The sequence below is a fragment of the Meleagris gallopavo genome, chromosome 2 (assembly GCF_905368555.1).
Source record: "Meleagris gallopavo chromosome 2, MGAL_WU_HG_1.1, whole genome shotgun sequence".
NCBI classification, from domain to species: Eukaryota; Metazoa; Chordata; class Aves; order Galliformes; family Phasianidae; genus Meleagris; species Meleagris gallopavo.
The window spans coordinates 59461384-59487330 of record NC_139405.1 but is presented as its reverse complement, the minus strand read 5'-3'; the positions used below and the strand labels follow the sequence as shown (position 1 = coordinate 59487330).

At 38.5% G+C, this 25947-nt stretch overlaps 1 protein-coding gene across 3 annotated transcripts in view; it reads left to right on the top strand.

Annotated features, from left to right (window-relative positions):
* NKAIN2 (sodium/potassium transporting ATPase interacting 2) overlaps positions 1 to 25593 on the top strand; it is a 517696-nt gene extending 492103 nt beyond the window's left edge. The window contains exons 5-8 of one of the 3 annotated variants that reach the window (XM_085217383.1): positions 2153 to 2213; positions 17725 to 17806; positions 21374 to 21620; positions 22538 to 25593. In XM_085217383.1, coding sequence (XP_085073509.1) covers positions 2153 to 2213; positions 17725 to 17806; positions 21374 to 21446 — 216 coding nt within the window. In that variant the 3' untranslated portion in view covers positions 21447 to 21620; positions 22538 to 25593. Of the gene's footprint in view, positions 1 to 2152; positions 2214 to 17724; positions 17807 to 21373; positions 21647 to 22537 lie in introns of all 3 variants that reach the window. The other 2 variants (XM_085217382.1, XM_085217384.1) reach the window with 2 other exon arrangements.
* The last annotated feature ends 354 nt before the right edge of the window (positions 25594 to 25947 follow it).

Sequence of the window (25947 nt, the reverse complement as noted above, 5' to 3'; positions counted from 1 at the left end):
ATGGTCGGTAAAAAGTGAACAGAGAAACTATTAAGCCAAGGATTGCACCCAAGAATAGAATCATTTATGAATAACCTTTCTGGACTTAATTCTTTGCTGGATTAAACCTCATGTAATGTCATTGTAGTCAGTGGGGCATAAATCAGTGGAGTAAATTAGCCCTGTCATGAAACCAAGAAACCAAAGGAAAGAGCAGTCCAATAAAGCAGAGATGAAATGCTGATATTAGCAGAATGCCGCTGTTCTTGGTACACTGCATTCTTAGTGCCCAGCAGTGAATATTTCATTCTTCCCAGGTGTAAAATCTTCCCAGCAGCACTATAAGGTAGATTTATAATAAATGACAAAATTAATGATTTAGTTCTGTTATAATGCCACTTTAGGGCTCCCAAATGGAGAGTAAGCAGTTAGTAGACAACATCTGTACTCCTGCAATGTGGTCTCCAAATCAAGTCTCAATCTCTTCAGAAAAATCTTGTGACTGTTTTTTTTTTTTTCCTATCTGTTTTTCTTTAGCTGTATCTCACACATACAGATACTAGAAACTAGCATTCATACTTATGGAGAGCTTTCTACAACGAAAACTGAAAGAAATGCCAGGAAGATCTATGTAAGAGCTGGAGTAAATTAAGTATAGTCACAGCCTCCACTATGAAACCAGTGAAAAAACTGAGTGGATTTGTTTGTATTTCATGTCTACGTAATATTAATGGCTTTAAGAACCCAGAATATTCCAGTGACTTTAGAAGTGCCTTGGATCCATTAAAAAAAATCCATTTACTCTAATCAGCATCCATAACAACACATGGTCTTCTCTCAGACTTCAGACTCTTTTGACTGTCTGACCTAGCGATTAGCTTGTCTGAAATAAAGATTGTGATTTCCCTCAGCCACAGACAATGATTTTTGCACCATACTTTGCACACTGAGTGCCCAGTCCTGGCTGGAGCCTTTAGGTATATTATGATCCTCATAAAGAGCTGATTGAAAATTCTACTGTTGAGTCTGCAGCTATACAAGTGATCTATTCGGAATAACACATTTCAACAGCACAGCTCACTTCTCACTGCAAAGAGGTGAAACAACCTGAATTCTTTTGAATTCCCACCATGCAAACTTCAGTGATGAGCTGAAGGATGAAAAAAAGTTTGCTGTAAATAAGTAGGGAAAACTTTCCAGATCTATATGTAAGAAAACCATGTAAAGAATGCAACATGCAGCACATATGCTGTTATGTTGCATCTGTTGTAGGTGTAACGTCTTGGCCATAGAACAGAACTTGCTGGAAGGACTGGCAGAGGACTCAAATCATACTTTTTCCCATGGCATCTGTGATATTTGCCATTTTTTACCTATTTTTGTGTTTTTTCGGGTGATGGTTTCAGATAAGCAATCTGCCATGGTATTCAAGCACCTCTCCAGATTTTCAATTTCTTTAAATTCTGTTATTTCTGTTTAGAATTCACCTCTGGGCATGTTCTGAGGAGAGGAATGAAGGGAACAAGATCTGAATTTGCCAGCAGCAACATGAGATGCTTATGCAAACACATCCAGACTTACCCAAATTGGCAGATATGTCTTTAGGCTTGGAGTGTTTGGAGATAAGGGAACACATCCCAGAGTCAGATCCACAGCCCTAATTTCAAGTGATAAAACATCATTATAACATTGGTTTATAAGTGTACTGACTTTGACCTAAGTTTAGGTGGCAACGTTCTGCTAAAAAAGCAGAGTTCTGCAAGAGAGTTAGGTTTTGTTGACAAATAACTCTGACTTTGGTATAAATATTTACATTTGCAGCTGTTCAACTCCCATCCATCCAACCATCCACTTAGTTTTCTGGTTTTCAATAATAAAAATAAGATATTTCTGCAATGGAAAAAAAATGATCAATTTTTGGAAGTTTTATTGAAGGATATGTTGCATTTTTTAAAATGACAACTCATGACAATTTCCAAAAGAATTACATAAAATAAGTAAATTAACTCATTCTTAGATTTAAGTAATTGTTATAAAGAATTATCATTACCTCATGAAACATAGTCTAGTGAATTTTGCTTTTTCTGTTGTTTCTGTTACTGCTTTTCTAAAACAAACTCATGTTTTTCTATGGTATTTGCTTTACATCTAATGCTGTTATATTTTGTTTCAGCTGGCAGGCTTCATCTATGCCTGTTATGTTGTGAAATGTATTACTGAAGAAGAGGACAGCTGTAAGTACTAAAGCTTTATTACATACAAAATGAATTCTGTTTTTTAAATCACCCCTCTGCTGTGTTGGCTCTTGCTGATTTCTACCTAATTCCCTATTATTCTGTAGCCAGAACTTGCTTTCTGTCCATCTATCTTGATCTAAAATTTCCAAATGCCTGGAAGACAAAGGAGTCATGAAATGTAGCTTAAAATAATACACACGTTTCTTCTGAATAGATCATTGTAATTTTTTCTTTTCTTAAGACACACACACACAAAAAAATCCCAGTTGACAAACACAACCTTTTTGTCCTTTTTTCTTTTTTTTTATTTCTTTTTTTTCTTATTCCAGGCTGTTAACTGTCTTCGCAGTAATTGGCTTCCACTGAGGGTATAGCTCTTCTGTGTTGACCTCAGTGCTGTATTGTAGAAGCACTTCTGGCAAGAAATAGCTTTAGATCATTGCAGGACCTTCGTTTATGAGAGGTGAAACTGAGGAGTTTCTCTTTGTGCTACTCCCAGGGTACAATTACAAGGAGCAAAATGATTTAATGTAGATGTATGTTTGTGTTTCTTTTGTTTATTTATATCAATACAAGCCTGTTGATCAGAATTTGCTTTTTATACATGCAGTGAAGCCAAGCCATTTTATTTTTTCTCTACTCTAACCTTGATTTTTTAAAAAGGGCCACTGCAGTGTTTCAGTACATCTTGGGATTCGTGCTAAAGCACTTTAGAAGCAAGTATCAGAGCTGCATGTAACTTTGATAAAATATACATGAATCCTAGAGAGAGTTTTGCAACAGGAAGCTAAAAGGCTTTTATTTGACTGAGAGCACTGCTAGGGCTGGCAGGGGTTCCTTTGTGTGCTCCGCCGTGTATTGAAAGCAGCTGAAACCCTGTAATCTATTGGCAATACAGTGCCACTGTGAGCCATCAAGGGAAGATTTAGTGCTGAAACTAAACCTCATTCGGAGGTCTCTCAGATGATGCTCCTCTCAGTTGTCTGTGTATCTGTGGAGGTGAGGAAGGCATAAGAGTAAAAAGAATTTGGGACAAGTGTGTGGAGCAGGGGTGCACTTTGAATGTGTTTTCATTTCTTAGAGATGGACTCAAGATATATGTGCTTTTTCCTGCTCTCCAGCTAAGTGCTGGAGGATGCTGAATCCTTGCCCCTAGGTGAAATCCCTTTTTAGTACCATCCTGCCTTCTTTTCTGAGGACTTAAATCTTTGTCAGTCTTCTGCAACGCTTTAAGAAACAATGTAAGTAAAAAGCAAGGAAGGGACTAGTGGCTTAGCTTGCTGAACAGGCACAGAAGTCAGAGCACATTTGGAAGATCTCTCCTGTGGGCTGTAAGACGTGTTCCTGGCATCAAAGCACCGTGGCCAATATGCTATTGTTTTCTACTCACAGCTGAGGGAGCTCCCTGTTGTTCAGAAGCCACAGATTGTCATGCTTCTTTGAACCTTTTCTTGTGGTTGCCTTGCCTGCTTTGAGGCCTTTATTATTTTGTTAGCACACTTCCACCAGGTCTCTCCTTCCTGCCAGTGAGCCATCCTGACAGCCTGTCAGAGCCCACTGTCACACTGGGATAAAGCCCCACTCCACCTGCCATGTGGTCTCACTGCTTTGGGAGCCTGGGTGGAAAAAATGGTGAAAGGAAACTTCACGGTGGCTAAGTTATCCCTATACAGTAATAACTCTCAGACCAGATTTGGCCCCTTGAGGTACCATAAATTTCTCCTTCACACTTGCCTGATCTGCATGAGACAACTCCATCTGTGAAAGTACTGAAGAAGGTACGTTTAGGTGTCTTCTTATCAAATATAAACACTAAATAGCATAGCATCCATAAGGGATTTGTTACTTCCCAGAGGAGTGCAATAGAATGACATGCTGCCAAAGGAGAGAGAAAGCACAAGAAAACAAATCTAAATTGAGTAAAAGATTCTAAGACTAAAACTGGACAGGGAGTGCTCCCAGTAGAAATTAAGACAGATTTAATTTCACAATACTTCAAGGTGCCAAATCTGGCATGCTGCTAAGAAGAAAGCTCTGTAGCACAGAAGAATGTAGACAACCCTCCTGCCCACAGTGAGCTCCCTTCCACAGGCTTACTGGATATCTAGCACAGCAGGAATTATTGTGCTGCCCATAATTCCTGCTCAGCATCCATGCCTGGTAAGATGTGAGAATGGGCTTGTGCTTGCATGCACTTTGGCAGCTTGTGCACTTGTGCACCTTTGATGTGTTAAAGATGTGTCAGTTGTGGAGGACCAGTTGCCACAAAACAACTTCTCCACACTTCTTTCCCAGCTTCCAAAGTGGTCTAGGAAGAACAACAGAGGGAAACAGACATTTTTTAACCACCTCTGTATTCATAGGCATCACAGGAGAAATCTAGATTTCTGGTTTTCATTGCCAACCATAACTGTACGAAAGGGGTGCCCTCCTGCCAAACACAGACGACCATAAGGACAACCATGTCAGCACACTCCAAAGGAACCCCAAATACCATCTGATGAGACAGAGTTGGTAGAAAAAACCTTTTGATACCTGTGATGGATTTGGTGAATATCCATATGTTCAGTTCCATTTCTTCTTTTGCTAATGGGTCTTGGGAGCCAACAGCGGCCAAGATAAGAAATGTAAGAGGCAAGAACACTGAGCCAGCAGGAGTCAAGCAATCTCTAATAGCCAGCCAGAGGAGTGTTCCAAACTTTAAACAGATCAGCTTATCAGCATTTCTCTGGAAAAGAGAAGGTGCCTCGTCTCTTGTTGTTGTAGAGTCTCATCTGTAGAAACACAATCAAGTTATGTTTCAGCTGAATTAGCTTTGCTCTCAGAGCAATTGGAAGCTGAAATAATAACTATCTCTCTATTCCTCATGAAGATTTTTTAAAAGAACAAATGAGCGAGGGTAGAATTAAGCAAGTATTTCACTAGATTAACCTATTCTAACCTCACTGAAGGATTAAGAATGGAACAATAGAGTGATCAAATCAGGGTCATAAGTAAGGCTGAGTCAGTAAGCCTTGGGGTTTTGATAACTCACACACCAAATAAATCCAGCAGGAAACATTCTAAATCAAAGTACAAGTCTGAACTACTTTTCATGAGAACAACATGCTTTGGGTTAAATCTACGTCAAAAATTACAAAGAAAGCTGCTTTCCTTCTCACTGTAATCTCAAGCAGTAGCCTAACAGTGTGAACGCCAGGGCCAAAACACAGCAGCCATCTCCAAGAATGAGACAGAGGTGGCTTTTTCCCAGTTACTTCTCTTGTCAGTGCTTCTCCACGCCTGGTGGTCCCTTCTGCATCTTGTTCCCTGTGGTTGTATAGTGAGGATGACCCTTGAAGCTTGGGGCAGCTCAGGTCTCGTCTGGGAAAGACAAGGGAGGATGGGTGCCCAGCAGGACTGCTGTCAACTCAGCACTCTCCTTTTCAGTATTGCCACTGGAATGACTAAGCTATTGTCATTCTTTCTTCATTAGTGTTATTAGCTGTAGCAATTAAAAATAAAGCATGAAAATGTCAGCAACAATCATTACTTGGAGGCATTCCACAGCTGTAAACTTACCGGAGTACCTCATTTGCTTTCCAAAATCATATTAGTCCTGCATTTTTCAAAGGCTGCACATTATTTTTAATAACACTGAAATGTTCATTTAATGTGCATTTCCTCACTAGCAATTTGGCACCCTGCTATAAGATGTTACTGCCTTAGTAAAGTAAATTCAGTGTATTTCTGAAAACATTATTAAATACACAGATATTTAGTAGAAAACTCTGGATTCCAAGCAATGAAGCTTCATCCTCCTGGGGCTTTTTGTCTGCAAACAATAGGAAAAAAAAGAAACCTATGTTACTGAAGAGTGAATTCTATACTCTCCTTGCAGATTCTGGTGAGAGAAAGTGGACTGCCTTGCTATTACAGAGACTGCTCTGGTCAGGAATGAATCTTAGTCCAAATAACTGGAGATAATCACAAACTCAGTCTGCGTTCTACAGTGAAATCCTAATCCAGCTCCAGTTTGGAGCTGTTTTCCAAACAAGGGGAGAAAGCAGCTTTTACCCACCATATCACAATTCCAAGGCAAACAGAAGAAATCTGACCTGACTATTCGCAGAGTGCAGTGAGGTACAACCTTTGCACTATCATCTCACACTAGCAAGAATTCAACTTGCACATTCACTGTCTTCTTTTCTCTCAGCATTGTTACTAGGTAAAGAGTAAAGAAAAAGAAATTGCAACTGAGTTTAAATAGATTTTTACTCTATATCCCATTGAGCCCAGCATTTGTGGCTGTCTGACACAGAAATAAAGCTCTAGATAACCTTTTGAAATTATTTTATTCCCCTCTGAAAAAGCTTGAATTCAAGATTCTATTTGAATTACAGAAAACATTAAAGAATACAATACCCTGGATAGTGGATATCTCCTGGTATGCAATACAGCATAGCTGTTACGTGCCAATAAACTCACTGCCAAACAACAACCCATTCTGGGATCCTATGCCTGACTATGTAGTACAAAGATGGTGAAAAGATTTTCTTTTAGAAGACAGTATTAAATGTATTATTTGTAAGAGATGAGAGACTTTGATAAACATATCAAAATAGGGAGAAAAGTCTTTTATTGTTAGCTCTGTTACAGCCTAGTTTCCACCTATGGTTAGGTTGTTTAACCTCACAATACTCCTGTTTCCCTTGTCTAATATGGAAAATAATGACAGGGAGAAATCTGCAAGCGTGTTGCCTCATAACTGTGAGCTTCTGGGATGAAAGGCACTTTTGAAATACAGAATATGCTTAGATATCACTTTATTTCTGTGCCAAATGCTTTTCACAGTCTGCTTAGTGAGACATGACAGAGAAGTAATACCCCAGCTTCCATCCCTACTTAAAAATCTCTAAAAACAAAGAGAAACTAGTAGCAAATGTTCAGCATTAATTCTCCTTATTTCCTTCTCTTCCCATCTTCTGGTCAATAAGGCTGTACATTCTGAGACTACCAGGATAGGAGAAGGCTAGAAAGGATGAAGAGATGGAGCAGAATCTAATGTTGAGGGGTGGCTGTGGATAACTGAAACAATCTTTCTTTGTACAGGTTTGAGCCTAAATGTGACTCTGGAGTCACATGAACGTGAACAAAAAAATTAGAAGGGAAGTATTAGCTCTATCCAGCTCAATATCCTATATCAAGCAATGAAGAATACCTGATGCTTGGACATATACATGCCATACAGACACCTAAGAAAATGTCTGTGGCTCCCTGAAAATTGTGGCAGTAATTTGCAATTCAGGAACTTGCCAGAAGTGGTCTCATTGTGGTCTCACTTGGCTGCAAACAATGGGGTTTTCTTTCTAAACATGTACCCTTCTGTTTGAACCAACAACATTTTCATCTGACACAGCCTCCTGGGTGAAGGAGTTCCAGCACTTCAGACATGTTTTGTTACCTTTGCACCTACCATTAATATGTGTAATGTGCCCTCTGTCTTGCACCAAGCAATCATTCTGTCTTCACTTTTTTCCATGCTACCACAGGTTTTCAAAGTCTTCAAGTGCCTCCTTCAAATTGTGAAGGAATACTACTCAATTTATGGTTAATTTTTGGTAAGTGGGAGGGGATTCTTCATTTCAAACCCTTTAAATCATCAAAGTAAGAGAAGCAGAACCTGGCATAAAGGAATTGCAGTATGGTAAGGAGAAACACTCTTGCATTTCTGGCCCCCTCACAGGTGTCACAAAATACCAGAAGGGGATTCATCTCACATACCTACAGCCATATGTAACTAGGCCTACAATTTAAACCAATCATCAGGAATTCTACTGTAGTCAGTAACACCAAGGAGCATCTTGCCCTGTCTTTGTTAAACACTATTCACAACAGGATGAATCGATGGTCTGATCTGTTTGGTTAATGCTAAGAAAAGTCCAGGCAGTTTAAAAGAAAGTATAGGAACAAAATAATGTAGTAACAATTAAAAGCCAACGTTAAAAACAATTGTTCTCCAGCTGTTGAACAGGTAGTTCATGAATGAGAATTCAAGAACTACAAAAGCTGAAGCTAAAGTTTGTTTTTCTCAGCTGTGCTCTCTAATTTATAGCCTGTGGCTAAATTAGGAGCTTTTTTGTTTACTTGTTTCATTTAGGGTAGTGACTGCTACATGAACAAAAGTAAATCAAAAGGAGAGAAATAAGATGCCTTTCAGCTGCTATGATGCTGATGGAAGCAGAAGGAGTGAAGCCTTTGAAATCCCGTGGTACTGCCTCATGGTAGTCATCCTAAAGAGAGTTGGCTTGGAGAGCTGCTCTGCCACCAGGAACACCTAGGAAACTTCTGAGTTGTCTATACAGAATCATCCTTTTTCAAATATCAGAAACTGTTTCTCATGTCATTCTTTCCAGTCATTTCTTATTTTGGATGGAACTTCCTCAAGAGCCGAAGGCTCTTGTTGAGCATCTCATTCTCAACAGTGCAGACCAGAGACATTCTGCATCCTAGGAGTCTTGCTTGCTAGTTAGAAAGCTGTTTGGGAACTGCTGAATCACGGCCTGAACCTCTGATTGATCACCTGAGGTGAGCAATGAGTTAGCCACAGGAGCACAGGTGAAGGCAATTCACCTGTGCTGCAGGAAGGGGTGGAGCCTGGCTCCACCTCTCCTAGACCCATTTAAGAGCTGACTGCCAGTAGGAAAGGATCTTTTCTGGAGATCCCTCCTCTGGAGTTATGTAGTGAGCCCAGGATGTGGGTAAGCATTTTGTCTATTCTCTTTTTGTTATTATAATCTGTTTTGCCAAACTCTCATGTTTTCTTCATAATTATAACATCTTTATATCCATTGATTATACAAAAGCCTACGCTGAAGATGTCAGAGCTGCAGAGTATGAGACTAAAGTACTGGAAAAAACCTACTATGACAACTGAGACTGGCTGCGTTTGAGATGCAAGTGGACCTGAGCAGTGCAGGTGCCACAGGGCTTGAGAAACATTACACAGCCTGATCATGGTTCATTTGGTACTGCACTGAAGAGAGAGAAATAAACTTAAAGCTCAGAGGAGGTGCAGTTTGTTTAAATAATAGCAAGTAATTAGTCTGAAGACAAAATCAGTGATGGCATTTTATAATTACAATTAATTTAAAGGTTAATTTCCTTTGGTGTTAAAATCTTATTTAAAACATTTACCAGGAAAGGAAATTAGGATGTTACTATCAAGATGCGTAGAGTACTTCTGGGAATCCTTGCCTATTATCACTAGAAAATTAGGTTAGATTCAAAGTGGGAATTTCAATTCATTTTAGTGTATAATAGATGGTGGTCAGGACCTTGAGTCAGAGGGGTTGCTTAGGGTAGACTGTACAATTTGCATTTTCTTTGTTTGTGGGATTAATTGCAAATGTTTCTAACAAAAGGGCTGGGTTTATACATGAACAAGCTTGACATGAAAAGAAAATTGGTTATGGATTGCTGCCTTCATAACTAATGAAGTTGATGTTCAAGGAATCCCTAGGAGACAGGACTGAGGCAAATATATAAATAAAAACACATAGGGGGAGATGGTGCTATTGCTGGCTTCATCTATGCTAATTTTTGTTCTCCCTTGCTGTCTTCCCTGCCACTCCCCTTGCATCCATCACTGCCTCTTGTGGGGCTTGTCTACTTCAAGTTTTAAAAATGTCTAAATAACATAATGTGGAGCTTGAAGGAAGTAATATTTCCATTCCAGCAGCTCATCACAATGGAATACTGCTTAATAAAATCAGTGTGTTGTAACAGCCAGAGGGATATATTGCATTTTTTTTTAACTATTCACCATCTATGTTTTATCTTTTCAAGGAAGACATGTTGCAGAAGTGTTGGAAAAGATCAACGCATGAATGCTGAATGAAGGAATGAACAGTTAGCATCTTTTTTAAAAGAAAAAAGTATTTTTTACCAAAATGCTTTGTAAATACTACTTGTCTTATCATTATTTAATTATTTTGGGGGAAGAAGACAAAGAAATCTAGCTCATATATAACACTGTCCTCATGGCTGTGTAAAACAGGTGGCAGAAATGAGGTAGTGACTAGTGACAGCTTTGACAGCAAAAGTCACACTTGATTTTTAACGCATTCCCGGATTGTTGCCACGGCTGAATAGGAAATGTGGAAAAAAATATGTTGAGGTTGAAAAATAAAACATATTTGAAATCAGGCAAGGTTTAAAAAAAAAAAAAGACAATTACATCGAAAATGATTTCAGGCAGACTGTAGTGTTCTGTTTTATCAGTGGTGAAAGACTTCATTTACATTTGAATCATTTATTGCTACTTGATGGGACCTGCCAAAACGAGCAGGTGTAGCACAGCCAGCCAGGCTTAGCCCCAACTGAGGGGTGGCAACATCTCGGGTGAAAGGGGGTATTGATGTGCCACTGTGGTTGGGACAGGTTTGCATTCACTTCCAGCAGCCCTGGAGAGGCCACCTGCCCATGACCTTGGTGTTCTCCTACTGAGAATCAGTGCGAGCTCCCTACAGTTTCCCACATGCTTGGGATGTAACTTTGTGCTAAATTCATTTTACAAGCACTCCTTCTGCTGAAGTTTTCCTTATTGCTTTCCATTTTAAATAGCTAGATAAGTCTTCATTATTACTAGGTTGTTAACTTTCATAGATTTGGGCTTTAATTCTCCACTTTGTTGCACCTACTAATGAGTCTTATTCTAATTTATTAGTACGGTGGTCACACTTGGAGGCCACTGCCCCAGGCATTTTCTTTTTCCTCCCCTTTTTTTTATCTCTTTTTTCTTTTTTTCCTCTTTTTATCGCTTGCCCCTAGCAATGAATTGGCTTAGAACAATTTTATTCTAGCGATTCGTTGATTTAATTTGCTCTATGATAATTCAGCCCTAGTCTGCGTTTTCTTTAATTCCTAGAATGCATTATCAGACAAAAGCAGTTTCAGGGCTAGATTTTTTTTTTTTTTTTTGCCCAGTAAGAACATTTGGAAGTAAATGGCTGTTATCTGGCAATAACCAGGTCTGTCCAGCTTAGAAAAAGAACACATTCTACAGATTACTACTGTTCTTGCAGCTGAGCAGACATCTTTGACAGGTGCTTTATGAGGCTTGGACAAGCCCCACTGCTTGTCACAGAAAAAACCTGAGCCTTTGTCATCCAGCAGGTATGGGTAAAGATGACAAGGATACCTTATCTGACAAATAACATCAAAAGAAGAGAAGAATCTGGGGGGGGAGGGGGGGAAAAGTGGGGCAAATATCAGAATAATTTGACAATTGTAGAAATAAATAGGAAGGAAATAATGGCAACGGGGCAGAATATGAGCTGAGAAACTGCAGAAATTTGTGTGGGCCTTTCCCATACCCCTGTGGACATTGTGGGGTTCAGAAATGCTGTGAAGTTCTGATTTAAAAACCCAGTGTTTCAGTTTCACCTAATAAATAAGAGAGCTAGAAGCACTTGCAGACAGCTCACTGCACAGCAAGAGCCAGGTCCTGCCTCCAAGTCCTTATGCCATTGCAGACCATCCTTGTGCTGGCAGGAAATGTTCAGCTGCATTTCCTGGCAAATGCCCTCCTTCCCTGCTTTATCCGTGCCTTGTGAGTCTAAATTTTTGTGATGTGCTCAATGCAAAGAGCAATAATGTTTGATGATGATTGTAAACAAACTTTATTGAGACTATTTTCAAGCAAATCTCCTCCTGCTTGCTGCACTGTGTAACCGGCACTAGACCATGTTCACAGCACAGAAAGGCTAAGCCCTAATGCCTATGGAAATATCATCACCAGTGTGGTGGGTGGCAGGATACTGGCAAAGCTGCAGGAGCAAGGGTTTCTCCATATGTTCTTTTATATACTTTTTTTCTATTTCTCATTTCCAAGGTTATTAAAGATAAGCTTTATTTTACTCCCCTCCATTTTTTTTTTGTTTGTTTTTTGTTTTTTTTTTTTAATTTGGCTAGCTTTTAACTCTCAGCAGTTGTACGTAACTCACTCCTTCCTCAGACATTTGTACACCAGCATTGTCTCAGTGATGTGTTTCATCCTAGCCAGGAGCACAGAGTGGTGCCTTGCTGTGCAGTGAATTTGATCACTGCTTCCCTGAGGCTATGGGGCCTGAATCTTTGCCCTCCTGAATCAGTGCCTTCACAATGCAGATGTAGCACATGTACACCACATGTTCACTTTCTGTGCTGCACCATGCAGGACACACCTGTATGTCCAGTCACATATGTTTCTTTGTAATAGGACTTTTTAAATGATGCCATCTTTATTATGTACAGTAGTAAATTTTTAATATTATGTTTGTGCTACAGATTCATTAATATATTTAAGGATGAGCATGATGCCAATAGCCTTACAAAGACAAAAGCCAGCTCTGCTTCTTGCAGCTTGCAATCTATCAGACAACAGGCAGCTGCTGAGCGCAAGCAAAATGAACAAACATTAGTCCCTGTGGTAGACAAGAATATCAGTGCACTGACACTACTGAGACAACTGTTTATGAAAAACTTCTCAGAAGGAGGGAAAATATTTGGAAATTTTACAAGTACACGGGTCAAGCTGGCAGCATGGGAGCAGAACTTAGCATTAAAAATTGAAGAAGGAAAGACTGATGTGGAGTCCCTACAGAAGGCTTTAAGCGTAGAAAGATTTAGCTTCTACTTGGTGTGATATGGAAGATATAATCAGTAGCAGGATGCAGAGAGGAACATCATAGCCAAAGCTCTGCCCTTTTGATTCCTTAACTCAACATTTAGGGAGTTCAGAAAAGGAACAGTAATGATGTTTGACACCAAGAGCCCTGGGTAAATGTTACAGCTGTGTCAACAGACAGAAAAGTCTTCCTCTTCAATATGCAAAAATAATCGTCAGAAATTAAATCATATACAAACCAAAGCTGATATCTAACTTGTAACCCCAAATGATAGGCAGAGCTGTACCATCGCTCACAGGGAGTAGAGACTGAGAGTGTTGGTGTTAGCCATTCTGAATTGGAAGTAGTGTTTAATTATGTGTGGATAAATATCACAGAGAAAAGGTGAGATTTGGTTTTGTATAGAAGCCGAACCACTCTCAATGATATTTGAGAAGTCATGGCAGTCAGGTAAAGTCCCTGCTGACTGGAAAAAAAGATGACATCACACCCATTTTTAAGAGGAGCAGATAGGATGAACCAGGACAAGGAGCAATGGCTTGAAACTTGAATATAGGAAGTTCCATACAACATGTGGAAGAATTTTTTTGTAAGGATGACAGAGCACTGGAGTAGGTTGCCCAGAGAGGTTGTGGAGTCTCCTTCTAGAAATATTCCAGACCCATCTGGATGCCTACCTGTGCGACCTATTGTAGGATACCTGCTTTAGCAGGGGTGCTGGACTTGATGAGCTCTTGAGGTGCCTTCCAACCCCTGTGATTCTGTGTGAGGAAAGTAAGCACAAACCCACTTCTCTGTGACGCAAAGGTTTCCAAAAAACCACAAACCAGTGGTAATATGAAAGGCAGCTGGGTGACCACAGAAAACAGTGTGTACACTGGGCTACCAGCGCCCGAATCTGGGTAGGAAGGGACAATCTGACTGTTTTCAGCTGCCCGCAAGGGATAGAATACAAGATGGGAAAAATCTTCTGCAGAAATGGAGGAAAACAGCTCTAGAAAACAATAGAAAATATATCCCTATGTTGAAGCTAATGTTCTGTTTGTATTACAGTTACAACCACCATCTCATGCCTCACAAGGCCCTTAGCACCAGCAAAGGAAGAAAAAAATTCAGGCCAAATTTCCTGTAACATTTTTTACAAATAAATAGGACTGTTATTATACTATTTAAATCCAGCTAAGAAAATAAGCATCTCAGAATCCAATAGTTCAAATGAATGGGATTCTGTGTTTGTTTGTATACACACATGCTTTTACTAGAGCAAAACGTGACAAAAGAGACACTTCTGATAACAGTGACAAGTAAGATGAATGTAAAATAGAATAGTCAAAAAACATGTTTGATGGATAAGGTTAAGGATGGAAGCCTTAGTAGTAATTCAGCTAATGAGCCTTGTTTTATTCATCTCGTGTTACTGCTGCCAGGAATGTATCAGTTGAACGCCACTTTTAGTGACCTTTCAGGCACAGCAAGGATAAAATGCCTGCAGAAAGGGCAGCATTTTGCATGTTTTAAGAAACTACCTCAGAGTCCATAGGGAGCTTTTAGCGCAGTCTGGACACTGCAGGCTTTGCAAGGCTAACTGAGAAGCTACTGCCATGAATCAAACTTGCTACAAAGAAATTACTGAAATTCTTTGCATTGAAATTCACCTCCTCTTACTTATGTTTACATACCTAGCCACGTTTGTTGTTGCATTGTATTTGTACGTCTCAACAAGGTCTCAATAGTATTTTCTGCCCTCTCGTTATCAAGAGTGGTCAGGTGCTGGCATGGGCTTCCTATGGAGTTGGTGCAGTCATGAGTGCTACCAAGGGACGTGGTTTAGTGGGGAAATATTGGCGGTAGGTGAGTGGTTGGACTGGTGATCTTGGAGATCTTTTCTAACTTTGGTGATCCTATGATCATTTGGTAACACACATGGGAGCTTCTGCTATCAGCCTAACATAGCTTTATGAGCTTGTCTTGTTACCTAACAATCTGGTATAGTAACACTTTGTGTTTACTTTGTGCAGCAGGACAAAGATGAATGCACATGGAGATATTCAGAATGCATCTTTCTCTCGTGCCCACACAAACTTGTTTTACTTAGAGAAATCTTTTTTTTTTAACACATTGTTTTGTTCTTCCTTTCTGAAAACAACCCTAAAGGCACCCTTGAGACCTTTTATCCCATGATTGTAAAACAGAGCATCAATCCCTGCAGCCTTCTGCTAATGATTTACTGGTTGCATGAAGGGTCTTGAGAAGATGACAAAAAATGTGAAGCAGGACAATTCGATATAAGCCACATCAGATAAATTTCATGAATTGACACCAGTGAGATATTCATTCAAACGTACATCTTGTCAAAGGTCAAGAGTGAGAAAAACAAAACAAAACTAAGCAAAAACAAGCAAACAAACAACAACAACAAAAAGTTACAGCAAAGATGTGTCCATTCTTTTTGCTGCATTCATTACGTTTGAGGTTTTTTTCATCTCCTCCAACTTAGTATTTCACTAAATAACATTCATAGTAAATTCTTCATTCTCTTCCTATTAATGTAGTGTGCTTTCAAACATACAATCAAGTTGTAATACAGTTTTTCTGATTGTTGCAGGCAGTGAATAAGTGGGAAGCAACAAATGGTATTTATCTTGATTTTAGCAAGATTTTGACTCTTTGAGATGTTTGCAAGTAAGCCAGTGAAACACTGTCCAGATATATTCTGTTTGCTGCAAAATTGTTTAAAACTCTGAAATTCAGTTATCAACCAGCTGGGATGACATTTCAGATGGGATCCTAGTGGGACTTTGAATAGCAAGATAATGAGCTTCATTGTTTTTATTAACAGCAAGGATGATAGAGGAGAAAACGTTTACAAAAATTTCAGATAAAACCAAACTGGAAGGGTTTGGAGCAAGGTTGGGATTAGTACCCAGAATAAACTTGAGAAGTGGACTGAAAAAGATGAAATTCAATACAGACAAGTGTAAAAGAACTCCTGTGGAGTATGATCAATCTGAATTCTTCAGACAAAAGACCACTTGGATAGACTATGCTTAGTGTCAAAATATACAAATAAAGATCTGATTATTTAGCAACAGTCTGATGCCTTTGGAAAAAAAAAAAAGAAAAAGAAAAGGAGAAAAAAAAGAGAAAGTGGAGAAAGGAAAAGAAAGAAAAGGAAAAAGGAAAAGAAATAAAAAAGGAAAAAAAAGGGAAATAGTATCTATAAAAAAACTTTAAAATAGTCATAAAAGGAAAAAAAAGGCTCATTTTTCTTCATATCCTTTGGAAGAGAAGACCAAAAAGTAGAAAAGTAGTTAATTTGCAGGAAATTAAATTTAAATTAGACATTAGGAAGTTAGGCACATGGAAAGGCAACACAGAGAGACTATAGAATCTTCTTCACGACCAGTATCAAAGATTAATTAGTTAAGCGTCATTCTGAGATGGGATATATTTAATCCTGCCACAGGGCACAGAATTGGATAAATGACTTCTTCAGGGGTCATTCTGGCCATGAAAGAAGGTGGATGACAAGTTCAACGTGCCCATGGTTGCAATGGAGACAAACAGTGGTGGTCCAACATAGAGTGTTGGTGGCTTTTTGTTTGCAAGCTGGATATGGACAGAGGATTACAAGAACATGATGTTGTAACACTTGGAGTGCATGTAAAGGCACCGTTAAGTGTTGTAGATATTGAGGGATATCTTAAAAAAAAAAAAAAAAAAAAAAAAATCTCATAAATGCAAGTGTTAAGGACATTAACCACTGTGAAAGTTTTCAAACCAATAGTTATAAATCTACATTTTGTGATTTTTGTGGGAATGTTACTGTGTTTATATTCACAATAAGGCATCTTCTGTCAAAATATTTTATTACTTTTTCTGGTGTTATTATGTTTTAATGTACACAAAGCCAGTCTGACAGTAATGCTGTACAGACTTGTGAAGAATGCACTTCTATATCTGAACTCTTTCTCCATCTTCTTTCAAAGTAAAGTCAATTTCACATCTGTGTGTGAGAGACAATATGTCAGGAACAAGAGGTGTCCACAAATAAACCTGAAAAGCCAACAGTCAGATCCCTTGATGCAAAAGAAGCAAAGGGTGTGCGTTTACCTGTGTAAAAAGAGTGTTAAATTAGAGAAACAGGAGTTTCAGAGTCAGATGAGATTGAGTTGCCCTGGAAATTGTTTAAAATAAGCAAGAGAAGACCATTGGGAACTGTGAAGGGTTGTGAATTAATAAAAAACACCCACCCAGCAACCTGCCTACAGACCTCCAGTGCCTCGAGAGAAATGCTGCTTCCCTTAGATCTGTCTCATCTCTGAAGCTCAGATAAATTGTTCCAGCCCTCTGTGCATTGCAACCCAAATGTCAAAGGAGGGAATCAGGGAAACTTCTGTATCTCAGAGTCAAATCAATGTGCTTTCTCCTCTGCATCACTAAACCACAGTATGTCAGCAAGGCAGACAGTAATCACAGTCAGAAGCAATGTATTCACACTAACAAATAAATGGTTTCTAGCATTTGTAATGTCTGAATAGCATGTTGCTTTGTACTCCAGTCAGGTGGCCCACATGAAAAAGAGTGATATGTGGCTCTTCCTGACAGACAGATGACTTCTATTGCTTATTGTCTTTCTGTGATTTAAAATTTATTTTCACTTAAAAGATAAAGAAGGAGCTTTTCCTTTTTCCTTTTTTTTTTCACCCGTTTTATGCATCATCACAATTAGCTGTTCTCGTTTTAACAGATTATTAGGGGGTCCGTCAAAAATAATCTGTGCCGGGTGGCTCTTGAATGGTAATGCCTATCACTTCTGAAAAGATGTTTCTAATGAAGGCAATTTGCTTCTTTTTCAGTTGATTTCATAGGTGGATTTGATTCTTACGGCTATCAAGGCCCACAGAAGACATCTCATTTACAGCTACAGCCCATGTATATGTAAGTACTCAACTTCTGAGATGTTCTGCGGTGGCAGGCTGATATTAAAGGATCATTAAAGTGAAAGATTACATCACTTAAAAATTCAGAATAGGCAGTAGCCTTTTTGCTCAACTGAATTCAAGCTACACTTAAGCACCAGCATTACTCTTCTGCTGGATGATAATGATTTCTTATGCTGGATACAAAGTGTCACTGTTGTTTAAATAACACTGAGCTCTCACCTGGTTTTACCTCATTTCCATTCATACAGATTCCACTCCAAGGCAGTACAAATTTCATTTAGTAAAAACTAGTCAGCTGACAAAACTTGGATGTCAAAAGTGGATCCATTCAGTATTAGTCTCTACTATACAGATATCTGCTCACTGAAGCACATCTGTGCCTCATTTCCAGTCTCTACATTAAATTATAATAATAAAAGAAAAAAATAGCAACATATTGTTTTTAAAAATAGATTGAATAGAAAGTAGTATTTTATCTATCCAGTGAGAGTGAGAAACTCCATCCTGCCTAGAAGTGCAGCCAAATACATAAATTTCAGCACACAGACTCAACTGGAGTACATTCACACTGGAACTGATACACAGCCATAGACCAAGCCAGAAATAATAATCTCCAAATATTTCTGGATGCTCACTGCAATTCAAAACAGCCCTGACTGCCTAGATAAATTGTACCTCACTGCTGCAGCCTTTTGAATTCTGTTTTATTTACCATCACCAGCCGACGTGACAAAAGTATAGTAAGCAACAGCTCACAAGGGAGTAGCATTTAATTTTTTTCTTTGTTACTCTTTTGACCATTTCTTTTGAGGAAAAAAACCTAAATACAGGAAAACAGTATCTATCCCAACACACACTCCCTACACCCTTGAATATAATTTCATTTCTTGTGATTAGTGGACTAAGTCTGCTGGTGGTTTAGTAGCTTTATGCATGGAACTGGCATTTATTCCTTTATCATCAGTACAATCAATTCTGCGGTAGTGCTTAGGATTGGGCCCTATGGGAGCTTTGCTAGGAGCTTTTTAATAATCTCAAATTACAATAGTACGTATCTCCAATGCCATCTTAACTTCAGCTTTCCATCTGTCTGTGCTCAAGTGAAGATTTTTCACCTGCACTTTTGGCGCAGTGCTGTGCATTTAGAAAATGTTATTTCCTTCCTAGTATTATGTGTGGCTCATAGGTGCTTAGAACAATTCTAATCCTATTTCTTTCTCAGTATACCATAGCTTGCATCAACATATGGAGCCCTCTAGCTGAGATATTATCCCATTCTCTTTATGCTCTCAGTGTTTCTTCCAGAACAGCAGATTACATTTACTAGCATCTTCATACTGACAGGAAAGAAAACTAGACTCACTGAAAAAAAGGTGATATTTTTACACTTTTAGCTGAGATAGAGATGTTGGATGAATCCATGTAAACTATGTTCTGCCTTATTTCAATCTGCATTCTTGCTGTAGTGTAGGTGATTTTGGTGTCTTACCTGAGAGACAGAAATCAGCATGTAAGTTGACATTTTGTCCAATCAACCCACAAAAGTATTGCTATGTCCCAGCAGCAGTCAAACAAAGACACTTCATGTTTCCCTCTGACTATATAGTATTTGACAAGGTCCTCTAGAATTGCTGCAGCCTGTTCTTAAGAAGCTTTTACAGCATTTAGGAATACCTTTTTGTTGTTTACAACTGAGGCATGCTAGGAGTGCATGCATATGTATTTGCACTGCAGTTGCTCCATAAATGTAGGCAGGCCATTAGGCAGTTGAGTGACAAATTTGAATGTCAAATTAATCAAGCCGTCGTTTGATCTGCTTGTAGCACTATTTACAGCAATAATATATACTGGAATTCAAAACAAACTGATATGATAACAGCAGGCTATAGAAAATGTTTTAAAGTGTTATTTGATGGGAGGAAGGGTAGGTTCCTTAGGGATCCTTATGGATGTTGACCACCAAAGAGTATTAGCATTAATCTCTGTAGTATTCAAGGAGAAGAAAAAAATGTAGAAGACTTTACTCTCTAGGTGAAGTCACCTGCACCTTACAGTGCCCAACATTCCTTGGGAATGAGTAAGATAAGAATAATTTGACATAGAAAGGCAGAGGACAGAATAGGGAAAACCTCTGTTTTATGTATGCTGCTGCTGTACTCTCTTGAAGTCATAAGACTATAATTGTATCTATTCAGGATACAACAATTCCCATATACATCCATACAGCTACGTACGTATAACAATTTCCATGATTTTATCAACTGCTAGAAAAGACTGTTGAATCCACAGACAGCAGAGAATATATTAAACTCTATCTCAATTCCTGCAAGAGACCAAGGCAACTTGTTGCCTCCTTTATGTGCTTTACTGTCCAGGCTCACAGTAAGTGCAACTAGTGAAGAGAAGTCAGAGATAGATGGTTTATTTTACATATTCTGGCTACTGTCAAAAGCACAGTAACACTTCTTTTTTTTTTTAAATCTGTGGTATACTAGTACATATTGGCTAGCATGTCAGGCATGTGATAGAAATGAAAGAGAAAAAAGACCTCAGCTTTGGAGGACTCACCAGAAGAATATCAGCTTGTAATGATGATGAGGTTCTGGCAAAATGCAGTTTTTAACATGTATTTCAGTAATAAGTATAAAAACATCCTCATTATTTACTAAACAATTTCATATGCAGAAACAATACAAAGGTGTTTATAATTGTGTGGTAGCTGTCAGTTTTTATCCCCATACTACTTGCAGACATGAATTGATTTAGCAGATTATGATGACAGAATTCCATCAACACAAACTTCTGTCTCAATTCAGGCCGGACTGATTTACATCCAAGTGATTTAAATCAAATTGAAGTGTTTTACACATGCACAGTTTAATTATTATCCTGAAGGAATGCTGTGTTTAGTAATTACTAACTGTTAAGACACACTGTTTTGCAACCTGAACTTTCTCCTGTTGTGCTACAGTTAGCACTTCATTTTGTTAATTTGGAGTTTATACTGAACTTACACAAACCTACATGTGCAATTAAATAGTTATAATGATTTATTCAGACTCTTCATTTTAACATTTCCATTCTGTCAGTAGTTACTTAATCAAAGAGTTAATACTTTTGTGATTTCAGTCGAGCTCTTCCAATAAGAGTATTACAACTCAGTTTACACATGCACACTACATTCATACAGTTTCATCAGTTATGCAAAACTATCATAAATTAATCAGATAGGGAAAAAAATCTTGATTTACAAAAAAGGAAGCGTAGATAGCAAATTGAGGTGACTGTCTATGACTACTGTTTCCATAAATTGCCAAGTATTATTAGATTTAGACTCACCTTGTTTATTTTTCTACATTTTAGGCTTTGAATTCCAATGGAAACTTTCTATGTCAACTCTTGCAATTTCACATTTAATTTAAATCAGTGTTGTTTTTTTTTTTTAAAGAAAAAATCAATTTATACTGCTTATATACACTGCTTATAAAATAATGATGTTTTGGGGGAGGATTCTTATTGTGATTATTATCTACCTGTTATAAATGGCTTTTTATTATTTAAGTGCCAACAGTGTGCTCTATGCTGTGCAAGCCAAGAAGCCTATGCAGTCCCTTCAAAACGAATATGCATTTTAACGGGACAGAACCACTGCTCATGTATCTCCATGCAGTGTGACCACAGCTGATGTCCTAAAAAACAGCTTCCCAGCATTCGTGCTGGAGATGCCAGTGCTCATCTCCAGACAATGGGACAAGAACACAATAAGATGATGGAAATCAATTGTCAAGAGAGAATTCTGCTCTTGGGAGGTGACCGCGGATGGTGACTAAACACTGTATGCACTGGTTCTGCTGCACATGAAAAAAATACAGTTATGATTGTGGAACAAGACTGCACTGCATGACCACAGTAGGGAGGAGGAACAGGAAAGAGATTTTTTTTTTCCTTTCCTCATGATAAACTTGCTTGTTCATGAAAAGAAGAAGTGAAGCAAAAAAAAAAAGCATGCATGTCTGATGCTGATTCCTAATGCACTGGAGAAATTGCTCAAAAGCAGCTTAGCCCTGAAGTGAAGCTTGCTTTCCTTGTACTGAGAAGTCTGAGAATTCTTGTACTATGTATATATACATATGTATATACATATATGTACACATACATGTGTACCATATATACATAGAAACACATAATTATGCACATACAAACCTCTACATATATGCGTGTATACACACACACACACACACACACACACACACCAGGGCTGCTCTGAAATCAATGCATCCTATTTTATTACGTTGACTCTCAGCATCAGAGGCAGATGTTGGTGTTATGGCAACAGAGGATGAACCTTTCCAACAATACTACCAGCAAAGCCTTGCCTAGGAACCAACAGCATCTTTTCTGCCTCAGATTGTAAAAGCTTGGGTTTAAACACAGTAGTTGAGGTTGACACTGGCTGTCTGACTATAACTAATTACTCCTGCTTGAAGTATGATTTTGAATGGTTTACTAAGCCTGTGCTGACTTCTCTGAATGTATTCCAAAGGAAACCAAGTGATCACCTGAACAAACACCTTTTCCTTTCTGTCTTCTCCTACCTGTGCACAGCTGAGCTGTTACTGGTTAGTGGCTTACACTGGCTTGCAAAAGGGCACCAGAGCTGCAGAGCAATAATCAGGAATGTTTCTGGTGGATTATGTACATCTTTGTTTCCCTGTCTTTCTCCTAGGTCAAAGTGAAAACGGTGACTGCTCAAGGTGGGCTGGAGGACCTGTCAAAGAAAATGCTTTGGGATTGCCCTCTGGTTTTTCAAAGAGCAAAAAAATTCCAGTTTTTGTGCTAAAAAAAAAAGGCTGATTGAACAATGAGACAAAATGCAACAGACGCATTCAGCCTCTCTTTCTAACAGGTACTAAGGGAGATGCCCCAGACTTACTTCCTGATTCCCAGCACCACAGGGCCAGAGCAGAGGCGCTGGTGCTTCCCTCTGGCTCCTCTGGACTGCAGCCTCAACCGCCAGTGGGGCCCATCTGGATTAAGACATGAACCAAGCCAATACAGTGCTTTTGGATCCCCCTCCATACTCCTGGCTGCATTCAGTCTCTGTAGTCAACACAAGGCTAAGAATACTGGGATGACCTTGCAACAGAAGTCAATAGACAGCACGTTGTTAGCCCTGAAGGCTGTACAGTTCATACTTGCCTTAACCTAACTGCATTGCACATCAGAGAAACTCAGTGCAAGCTTTCTGAAGTAACGTCCTTTAGGCTCAACACGCTGTCATTAATTCTGAACGATTTCTAAGTCAGTAGTTTTCTTTGTTTTGTTTTGTTTTCATGTCAGGGAATAAGGCTCTGTTGCTCCATAGCTCCAGAGTGACCAAGTAGAAAACTGCCAGCTATCAGAAAGTGCTTTACTTTTGAGGCTCCACAGTGGTCAAGAAACAAACCATTTATAATGATTAAAAAAAAGAAGAAGAAAAAAAGAAATAAGATCTTTTGGGGGGTCAGGGAGGGGGAAGGGGTAACATAAACTAATGATTGAACCTACTGGAAATAAGCAACATAAACAGTGCTTCTTAATCCTGCTGTTTTTGTTTATCGCACTTTAGGTGCTTTTATAGCTATCTCTAAATGTCTTTTACTAACTACAGAGACATCTGCAGATTTCTATCAACAAAGGCCAACTGAATATGTACTAGCTATGTTTACTCTTTTATATCTAATTTCAACTGAAAATTCTCTGTAAGTGAGCTTTTTTTTCTAATCGCACCCTAAGGGATCTATATATTTTATTTTTTGGTTTTGGTTGAGGAGGGCGGGAAGGGACTAGCTGAGTTGAAGAAATATTGAAGACCTTTTTGTGGTATATTTGGGGGATCTGTTGTGTGTTAGAATGTGTATTTTATCTTCCTGTATTATTGTGGCTGAAAAAAAACTGTGCTGTTACGTAGTTGGCAACAAGATGCCTTTGGGAATTTTGCTAGTAGGTCAATGTGTATATGAAATACTCTGAACTCCTAGGAACATATGTTTTGTTCTAAATCTGATCTGTATTTTCAAGCACTTAGGTGGCTTTCATTAGGAGAAACTAATGTTTTACTCAGGCTTTTCAGGATCTTGAATTGTCATTGTTTCTTTGCTCAGACCCTGCACAGGCAAATACACACATCTACCACACCTGTGGTGGCCACATAGGTTTTGAGGACAAGGGGGAAGGTCAGTGGGTGGAAGCACTCGAGCTGCCCTTAAATGACTGACTTTTTCTCATTCACCAAACCCTGGTGCCCACGTTGCTTCTGAGCTCCCACAGCCCATGCACAAACTCCACGTATCCATCCCTATATAAACCAATGCCTTTGCGTGTCTGCATGGATGTAAAGTGTCGCAAACCACCACTCTGGACAATGACAGAGGAACAGGCATTCACCAGTGAAGATAACATACAGGACACGTTCAGGAATTATACTTACATTTATTCAGTGAGATATATATATATATTTATGTACGTGTGTGTGTGTGTGTATGAATATATAATACACAGGAATAACTATTGAGAGAGGCTGCATAATCCTGGGAGTGTCTGGTGCACGGGGCCAGAGCTCCAGGTCCTGTTCATTATTTTCTGCATGAATTAGGCAAGTCGCTTAAGCCTGATCCAGTAGAACATTTGATGCTGTTTTGGATCTCAAGTTCAATTTTTCAGACTTGGGTACCTGAGATTCTGAGCTCATTCTGGGTGGAGCTGCATTCCAGTCCCTGGAAATCAAGTAATTTCCAAGTGCCAGGCTGAAATTTCCCATAAGCTGAAAATTTTTGAAAGTTTTATGTAATATTTAATGTAGCAGATGTATAATATTAAACACAGTGTAGAGGTTTAAATGGAATGAAAGTGTCATAACAGGGTATTTTAGCTTTCCCTGTATAGCAGTTAATCAAAATCATGTTTCTATAAAAATCATTTTCTTAATATGGAAAGAAACCAGTTTAGGCACTTAACTGATGATCCAATTTTGAGCAGATAATTTTTCATACCTTTTAGTGATTTCCCACAAAATGGCAACTACAGGTAGTTAGCAATTTTAGAAGTCAGAAAATTTAATGAAGCATCTACAAATAGTTTGTGGGCCTAATTTTAATTAAAAAAAAAAAAAAGGCCTTAATTTCTCTGTCTTAGTCTTCCCACCTATACAAAGGGAATAATATCTGCCTCACATATTTGTGTGAGGTTTGAATTGTTTATGTTTGTAAAGTGCTTAGGAAATAGGAAGAACATTTAATGATTAAGTATTTCAGTGGTAACTGCTTATTCATATATTACATATAGAGTAGATATACACACACTCACACATGGATTACACATATATATATACATATATGCCTATATGAAGTTGATATTCATAACCTTACTTAAGTTGCAATTAGAACACCACCATTAAAAGGAAATTAGGACTGTTGACTACTAAACTAAATGATTAGTGGACAGATCTCTTCTGGAAGCAGTTTAGAGCACAGTAATGTGAGAATATCTGGATAACAATTTTGATTTGTACAACTGTATCCTCCTCAAAATCCAGTAAAGAATGTTATTTTTCTAGGCTGGGCTTTTGTTATAAACTTAAATATTCAGAACGCAAGAGATACAATCCAAATGTGTCTTTTTTTTTTCTTTTCTTTTTGGCATTTGTTAATTCTGAATGTATTTTTAACAAAAGTGATTTTTTTGACTTACTAGTGTAATTTGCATTTAAAACAATAAATGGAAAAAATATAGGTTTCCAAGCTATTCATGGCCCCTTGCTGCTATTCACAACTCACAGGAAACTTAGAATTACAGTTGCCAGCTGAGCAACAATGCAGGATAAAGAATCCTATTACATTTACATGATGACAATCCTGATCTGTGCAGTGCATGGATGTGACAGCACTGAATAGAAATTGCCGGGTCATGACACCATTTTAATGCAGCCATAGGTAGCAAGAATTTTCATTATCACTGACACTAAAAGGTTTCTTTTACAAGGCTGACTGCAATAGACTCTTTCCTTAGAAAGCATCATTTTTTTTTTTTTTTGCCCATTCATTGTGAATTTTAAGCATGTAATAGGTTTACAGTTGCCAACAGTGTTAAATATGGCAG